Consider the following 8,945-nt stretch of genomic DNA (forward strand, 5'->3'; position numbering starts at 1 on the left):
AGGCCGGGGAGCCGCCGCCCGCCCGGGCAGAGCAGCGGGATCACTCCCCTGAAGAAGGGCACACTCACGACTTCCCTCCGGCGGAAGCAGGGGCTAAGGGGCGACCCGCGCTTTCCCGGCCGCCGCCGCACTAGTGGGCAGCGGCGCGGCTCCTCCCGGCGGAGGCGCCAGCGGCTGAGCAGCCGCCACCGGCCCCCTCAGGCGACGGCTTCGCCGGGCACCTCGCCGCGCCCTGGCGGGCCTCCGCCGGCGGGCGGGGGCCGAGACGCGGGGGCGGGGCCTGTCAGCCCTGACAGCCGGAAGTAGCCAATGGGGAGAGAGGACGGGGCGGCGGGCGGGGCTCTCGCTGAGCCGCCTCCGCGGCGCATAAAGCGCGGTGTCGGGGGGCGCTCCGAGCTGGCTGCTTGAGAAGCGGAGCGGAGCAGGGAGGCGGCACGGGCCGGCTGGGTGGGCAGTCGGGAGTTGACGCGCTGCCGGCATGGGTAACACCGTCGCCAGAGAGGATTTCGAGTGGGTCTACACGGACCAGCCTCATGCCGACCGCCGCAAGGAGATCCTGGGTGAGGAGGCGCTCCTTGTCGCCGGCTTCGTGGCGGGGCGGGGGGGACACCCCACAAAATGGCTGCCAGTCGCCCGCGCCGCGGGGCTCCGCGGGGAAGGCGCCGCGGCGGAGAGCCGGTCCCTCGCCGCCAGCGAGGGCGGGGGGGGTGCGGCCGGGGCCGAAGTCGGCCCGGGCCCGCGTCGGGGGAGCAGCGCTGGCCGCGTTCGTGGAGGCGGGAGCCGCCGCCTTGGCGGCGCTGGCGGGGGAGGGGAATGGAAGGAGTTGGGGGTGGGGGGCGTGTGGGGTGGGGTGGCTCGCTGCCTGCGGGGACAGAGCCCGAGCCCCGAAACATGAGGCGGGCGGCCCGGCCTTCCATTTTGAGCTGCGAAGCGAGCGCTGAGCAGCTGCGGAGCCGCGCCGGAGGCGGCCGGGGCGCGGCTGGCTGCCGGCCAGCGGTGCGGTTACCCCTCCCCGCGGGGGCTGCGGGCCGCGTCCCGCCCGCTTCTGCGGAGCCCTTCGTGCGGGTAGGAAACGAGCCGCATAATTGATAAGGTGTCTGCTGGTCCTTGGGAACAAACAGTGCGTTGCGCGCAGAGGTCATCGCGGCACCAAGTACTGGTGGCAAATAACCGCGTTTTCAAGTACGACGGCTAAATCGGACCCGAGCTTACTTGAGTGCTGCTGGGTTCCTGGTGGGTTGTCAGTGCAAAGCCATTTCCTTCCTGGGTAGGCTGGAGGTGGTACTGGTGTTTTGCCATATACGTGACTAGTTGCTGAGCAATGGAAAAATGCTATAATGATTTAATTCTAAAGGGTTCATCAAAGTGATAAATGTCAGAAACGGAAAGGTGGTGCATTTTCATTACCCTTGCAGGCGAATCATAATGGGGAGGAAGGGAAGAAGTTCCTATATCTGCTTTTGTAATCTGACTGGGATAGTTGACTGTGAGGAAAGCTTCTAAATAATTCCTTTTTCGTTTAATTTTTTCCCATCTAGCTAAACATCCAGAGATAAAAGCATTGATGAAGCCAGACTATAACTTGATCTGGGTGGTTGTGCTGATGGTTCTCGCGCAGTTCACTGCATTTTATCTAGTTAAAGACTTGGACTGGAAATGGGTGATCTTCTGGGCGTATGTTTTTGGAAGCTGTATTAGCCACTCCATGACTTTGGCTATTCATGAGATATCTCACAATAGTGCCTTTGGCAACAGCAAAGCAATGTGGAATCGATGGTTTGGAATATTTGCCAACCTCCCTATTGGTCTCCCATACTCCATATCCTTCAAGAGATACCACATGGATCACCATCGTTACTTAGGAGGCGACGGAATTGATGTGGACATTCCTACCAACTTTGAAGGCTGGTTTTTCTGCACCCGTTTCAGGAAGTTCATATGGATTGTTCTTCAGCCTTTTTTCTATGCGATCAGACCTCTCTGCATCAATCCCAAACCCATTACTCGACTTGAAATAATCAATTTGTTGGCTCAGCTTTCCTTTGATATCGTCATATATTATTTATGGGGAGTCAAATCCACTTTTTACATGCTTGCTGGTTCAGTACTTGGACTTGGGTTGCACCCAATTTCAGGACACTTCATAGCTGAACATTACATGTTTTTAAAAGGACATGAGACTTACTCCTACTATGGGCCACTTAATTTGCTCACATTTAATGTTGGCTATCACAATGAACATCATGACTTCCCCAACATTCCTGGCAAGAGCCTTCCACTGGTAAGTTTACTCCAAGGTTATTACTTTTTCTTAAAATAAGCCCTGCTCTAACTTGAAAATCGGGTAGAACACTGATAGAGAAATAGAAGTTGGGAGATTAAAAAAACCACAAACCAAAACACCACAAAAAAACCCAACCAAAAAAAAACCAATGACAAAACCCACCTGAGAAGAATTTTGAAGCTGAGTGATGAAGGGGATAATTACTTAATGTTTTAGTGGTGTTTTGAACAAGCTTCCACTGTGCTGGTTGCTCAAGCCTTTTCCATAAAAGGAGAGTGGAGGAAACACGTCTTATGCTTTGCACTAACTTTAGTTTTCTGTAGTTACAACCAGCCTGCTGATTTTTTCACTTTGTAAGTATGCAGAAAACTATCTAAGAAGTTGCAAATAACTTCAGAGATTTGTCGGCTCTGTCTTTGAAATCTTAAGGACAGTATTGTAATACATGCTTATCCTTCAGTTTCTTCTATCACTGACATTGTCTGGTAGGGAAAAGAGAGGATTTGAGGTACTGCTAATGTTTGTTGTACTGTTGACAAATGTTTAATAGCTTGGAGAACTTGGTTTCCTCTAATCACAACCTTTGAACCCTAGATATGTATCAGCTGTACCTTGACAGAATTAGGGCTTCAAAGCTGAGACTTAGACCTGTCATGTCTGCATGAGTGGCAGATGTGAATTTTCAAACTAGTTAATTTTTCCCCGCTTTCATCTTTGCTGTCTTTTTTTTATAAGCAGTAGCGTAATTCTTACTGTATATGTGTTTCCCACTTGCAGGATGGGAACACAGGCTTCCAGGGTTACACCTAAAATTCATCTTCACTGAAAAGTGTTTTTTCATCAGATGCTGAAGTTGCAATTTGACAGCTGTGGTGTTGGTCTTGTAGCTTTGTTATTGCACTTGGCAATAGTCAGACCTTGGAAGCTTGTGCCTTTGGTGGAGTCTGAACTTGTTATTTCTGCAGTTAGTGGTGGAACTGTAGAATAACTAACCAGACTAGCATTTGTTTAGCAGGACAGTTAAATTCTGTAATTGGTTTGTTGAGACTGTTTTTTGTGGCTTTTGCTGTTTTTGCAAAACAGACAGATGCTTCTCTTACTCATAGATTTTATCTTTCAAATACAGCTATAGTTGCTTTAACTTACCTTTGAACTGTGCTGGTGAAACAGCATTTCACTTTTTGCAACAGGACTTCAGCTGTAAATAAAGAATGATTTCTTTCAAGTATTTTAATTGCAGAGATAAATACCCAGCTCTGCTATGGGACTCTTAATCTACACAGCTCTGATAAGAAAACAAAGATTTCTTTTAGAACAGTGTAGTTAATTTGATTGGACTGGACTCTGCTATGCTGTGCGCTAAAGATCGCTGAAGTACTGAACACTTGATTCCAGCTGGGGTACTGGTGAGCTGAGAACAATTACTGTTGAATAAAAGCGTACGGCTAGATGCACTATTCTGTAAGTGTGATGATGGATCAAAACCATCTTCACCTCCAAATCAGGCATGCAGATATCTTGGGTTTGTTTGTTGCTTATACAGATTAATATTTTTATTCTGTCTAAAGCTATTTAATTTAGTTAAAAATTGCTTTTGTTCTGTTAAGGTTTTTATGGCTTTAGGTGGTTGGCCTTAAAAATCAGTATGGGTACCTAACTGAAACTTCAGCTGTCTTAGTTTAAAACAGTGGTCTAGTCAGCACGTACATCTGAGAATAAAGTTTTGGAAGCAGTTTATATTTGTTCTTTACTGTCTGTCTTCAGAAACAAGATGTTCCTCAGGAATAAGATGGTTTTTCTTCTGAGTGCTGAGGCTTGAAACTACATGTAAAAATAGCTGTGTTAAACACCTCTTCCTAGAACTCGGAATAGTCTCTTTAGTGATGCTCATACACCTACGAGTCAGCACTGAACTGAGGCACCCACTTCCACTGGCAGCCAAACCGCTTGCTTTTGTGAGCTACATCATTCTATAGGTGGCACAGTGGATGGACTTTAGAGTGCTACCAGAGCTTGTTCTGGTTAGCTTCAATATAAAATGCCACATGAAGTTTATGTAGCAACCAGGGAGTTGCATTTTCCTTCAAGAAACTTGCGTGTTGTGGCACTAGTAGCCTTTACTGTAGAATCTAACATCTAAAATGAACCTTCTGGTGCTCTGCATTGACTTACAGGTTGAGGATTGTGAAGGTGTCATGATTGGTGCTAATGTAAATAGTAAATAAACCTCTTATCTCCTCTGTAGGTGAAGAAAATAGCAGCTGAATACTATGACAACCTGCCACAATATAACTCTTGGATAAAAGTACTGTATGACTTCGTGATGGATGACACAATCAGCCCATACTCACGCATGAAAAGGCAATTAAAGGGTGAAGTGAAGCAAGATTAAACTTCTGGCAACCAAAAAACTTTGAAATGTCTGCTTGCTTTAAAGTGGCTGGTATAAGGTCTCTTGCTAAAGGTGTTCACCAGTGTCCTGAATTAAGATCTACTGCAACACAACAATGCATCCTTAAGGATTTTGTAGCAGACTCCTACCAGCTATAACATTCCTCGCAGCCCTCAGATTCATTGGTTTAAGTCTATGTTTGCCTAAGGATCAGTGTTATATGCATAATGCTAAATCAATGTTACAGAATTTACTTTGGCAGGTGTTTAAATCTATATAAAATACCTGTCTGACTGTTAATATTTTAAAAGTTCTCAATGTAGTACATTGCCCACAACATGCTATTTAGATGACTGTAGTGTTAAAAGGCTGTATTTACCTGCTAATTCTAAACTAATGTGATTTGTTAACTTAAACCTTCTGTTGAACCTGATTCCTAACTTACGGGCGAAGAACTGAATTTGCACAGGAACATTAAGTCTGCTTTTGTTTAAATATGGAACATGTCATTTGAAGCACAGCTTTAAAGTTTTACTTTTTCTACTGAAAGTACTCTAAAGGAGCAATCTATCAGAATGAAACTGGCATCTTTGAGGTGGCTTGTGTGACTTCCGTGTAAAAATTGAAGGGTATTCCCAACTTTGTGGGTTCCCACCTACTGCCCTAAGCTGCTTCTGTTAGCATGTAACTGGAGCAGCTAGTGTTTAGAATCATATTGTGTAAGCCACAAGGTAACTTCATATAACTGATTAGGTTTTTCATATTGGAAAAGTTTTATTAGTTTGTTTTTTTCTGGTCTGCAAAGAAAAATGATTAGGCTTGTCCTAATTGGTTCTACCATGACTTTAAATGATCAATCCATAAATACTTACTTTCAGTTGGAAATTTGGCTTGTATGGAAGAGTGAATCAATTGAAGCAGATACTGTTCTGGCAAACAAGGCTGGCTACCACCACTGACAACTCTACCTATTAAGCATATTAGTCATTTGTGTACACAGAAAGGTGTTGCTAAGTGATCTTGCTTTTCCCCTCGCCCCTAAACCGACAGTACCCTACAGAAACCTTTGTCTGTCTTACATATTGAAATGTGGTGAGAGCACAGGTGATACCAAATTTCCTGCTTAAGAAGTTTTTAAATTGGGAACAGAGAATGGATAGACTTGCTGAACACTGAAGAATGTCTATGTACCTCAGCACAGTATATTTGCCTTCTCTCATCTAATGCATTATGATGGCTAAATCACCCTTACATATCAAACAGTGATATGTATGATCCTATTGTATGTTCTTCACTTATCTGAAAGACAGAATCTGATGAAGGTGAAAATCTCAGCTACTGTCCATACTGGTCTGCTGTAAGTAACTTAATTTTTAGATGCCTCCAGCTCCTGTGTTTTGTGGATGTGTTCTTTTAAGAAGCTGAGTGCCTGAGAAGAGTATGTTGGCACATCTTAATCCTCACTTGATTGTGGTCCTGTTTCTAATATGTGTTTTGTTTAAGTGTGGGCCCTTATCTGTGGTTAAGTAATAGAAATGGTATGAAAGTGTGCCAACCACTTACAAAGCAACTTCATTATGATGCCAATAACATGCTAGCTAGCCAGCCTATTGCTCAGGGTAGAGTGTAATGTCAGAATATACTTTATCTGGTGTTTTTACATGTAATTAAAAAGCAAAGATTAAAGTAACATTGGGTGAATTTTTGACTGGTCCCCTAATGCTGAATCATAGAATGGAATAGGCTGGAAGGGACCTCAGAGATCATCTAATCCAACCTCCCTGTCATGGGCAGGGATGCCTCTCAACTGGACCAGGCTACTCAAGGCTCCGTCCAGCCTGGCCTTGAACACCTCCAGGGAGGAGGCATCCACCACTTCTCTGGGCAATTTATTCCAAAGTCTTACCACCCTTAAGCTTTAGAGAAATTTGGTATTTTTAAAGCAGATGGAAGACCTGTTCTATTGAGTGGTGGTATAGAGGATCTGTGAAGAATCCGTGCCTTGCCTTTCTACTGGGAAGAAAACTGACTTTGGCTGAAAGACTTGTTGCAAAACAGATTCTTTTTAAGCCACTTCTGCATCACCATTCATAAGAAGTGAATGGTGGAATTAAATCTCTGATGTCTTGCCATAGCCAAATGAAGGATAGAAAGTGTCTCCAAAAAGTTCTACAGCTAAAAGCTAAAGTTGAGAAATTGCTTATCTTAAGTATTCATATAGGATAACTGGAAGCTCAGAGTTTAACTTTCATACTTGGGCTTAGTTATGTATTTCATAGAGTCACTGATGCCCCTTACTGTCCTCCCAATGGGTAGTGCAAATCTGAATTCCTGTTTTTAAACAGAACTGAAGTTGCCATCTCATGTTTAAAACTGCAAATATTGCTTCAAGGTGTTCTGACTGCGATGTTCCCTCCTGACTCTTGATAATAAATACCCCATTTTCACAGATGCAGAATTGTGGAGAATTCTGAGGGAGATATCTATGCTTGCCTTAATCTTTCTGAAACATCTGCTACTGGCTACCTATTGGAGAACCCTTACTGGACTAGGTTCATCTGAGCCAGTGAGACTTATGTTTGGATCTAAACCATGGCCTGATTTCTTGTAAGCCATTGGTAACTACCATTCTTAGGCATATAACTTCTGTGTAATAAACAAAAGACCTTGACATCTGTCTTCAGTAGGGATTTTGCCAGAGGCTAATCATCAGAAAGATAACCTATATTGCAGCATAGTTTTATCCCTAAAAACAGGTAGAGGTGTTTCTGAACCACTGGTAAAAGGAATTAAGACCACTGGCCTACTTGGCTTGTGTTTGATATATTCTAAATAAATAGCTAGTTTTTCTCCAGTCATAATGTCCTGTTTAATCCAAAGGCATGGCACAGAAATAAGAAAAAATAATTTTTAAAATAAATATGAACCATCTAGTTACTGTTTTTAAGGACTTAAATAGCTTTCATTAATGCTATTAAAATAGATATGGCAGAAACAGGTTAGCATAGTTTCTGAAATACTTTATCTGAAAGTTGGAGGGAGCTTTGACTAATCAGTGAAGAACAAATTAAATCTAAAGAGCATTAAGAACCCTGACTGTTAACCTAGTAATTTTTTTATAAATCTATTCAGACAGAATGAGTTAACTTTGTCCTTCAGAGTTTGTTCCTTTCTGTGTAACTAAAGCTTCTTACTGTTTCGTCAGTTTGGCAAACTTCTCTTTTTTGTGAAATCAGCCAGGAGTTTAACTGTTGAAACACAGCTGACTTTGGGTCAGGTATGTTAAACATGTCATCCAAGTATTTTAGCTGCAGTTAAATTGTGCAGAGCTCTGAATCCCCTTCAGGGCTTTCAGAGTAAGTTTTCAGAATAAACTGTCTTGTGTGACTTCTAACATGCACCCCTCCCCCAATTATTTGAAGCTGCTCAAGTGAAGTAAGCAATGCATCCTGGAGTCTGATCATACTAGGCATGAGTTTTCCCACAGGACAGGTGTGGGTATGTTTCTCTTTCAAAACAACTCTTGCCTCTGGAGCATTCTTGTTTGGCAGTTCCACCTGTCTGCTCCACAACAGTGGCCAATTAGCATCTTTCTGATTACAGAGCTCCATACTTTCAGATCTAGGGCAAGTCTTCCTACCTGGGACTAGAGATCAGTTGAAAACTAGTGAAGACTTCTGGTTGTGTGTCTCAAAATTCCTCTAAGTCTTTAAACGTAGCCAGCAAGCATGTAATGCATACCTAAAGTCTACAGATGTTGAGAAATAGATCTGTTCTAGGTAAGTGGATGCTGTTAGATAATATTATCTGAGCTCAGTGGTTCACCTCTGCTTCCTTGGCTTTTATTCTTGTATCAGATAAAAGTGGCATGCCACAGTAGAACTTAAAGCTGTTCATTACTTATTTAATGATGAGGTTCCACGACCGATAATAATGCTGTAGATTGTGGGCTGCCATACTAATCCCGTTGGACAAACAGGAGAAAAGTTGCTTTCAGGTAGTGATCTTGCATGATAAGTGCACTAAGACACAGCTTTTGGAAAGCGTACTACTCTGTAATTTGAAAGAGTCTCAAAAGACTTAAGGCAAAGCAAGTTCTGCTGTTTTAGCTTGCACATTGCAAACCACAGGAGCCACTTCCAGGTCTGCCAAGATTTCTTCTGCAAGGTCCTAGGAAGACTATCTGGCAACTAGGTGTGTCGTAATGGTGTAGATAGTCTTTAGTACAGCAACGTGCAACTGCACAGTTCTCTCTTTATCAAATCCTCT

General features: G+C 43.6%; 1 protein-coding gene across 1 annotated transcript; it reads left to right on the forward strand.

Annotated features, from left to right (window-relative positions):
• The first annotated feature begins 391 nt into the window (after positions 1-391).
• DEGS1 (delta 4-desaturase, sphingolipid 1) lies at positions 392-5,928 on the forward strand. Its single transcript, XM_086631744.1, has 3 exons — positions 392-560; positions 1,539-2,281; positions 4,530-5,928. The coding sequence occupies exons 1-3, from the start codon at positions 479-481 to the stop codon at positions 4,674-4,676; spliced, it is 972 nt and encodes a 323-aa protein (XP_086487870.1). The 5' UTR covers positions 392-478; the 3' UTR covers positions 4,677-5,928.
• Positions 5,929-8,945: the final 3,017 nt, after the last annotated feature.

This window comes from Tauraco erythrolophus, chromosome 2 (genome assembly GCF_009769465.1).
Source record: "Tauraco erythrolophus isolate bTauEry1 chromosome 2, bTauEry1.pri, whole genome shotgun sequence".
NCBI lineage: Eukaryota > Metazoa > Chordata > Aves > Musophagiformes > Musophagidae > Tauraco > Tauraco erythrolophus.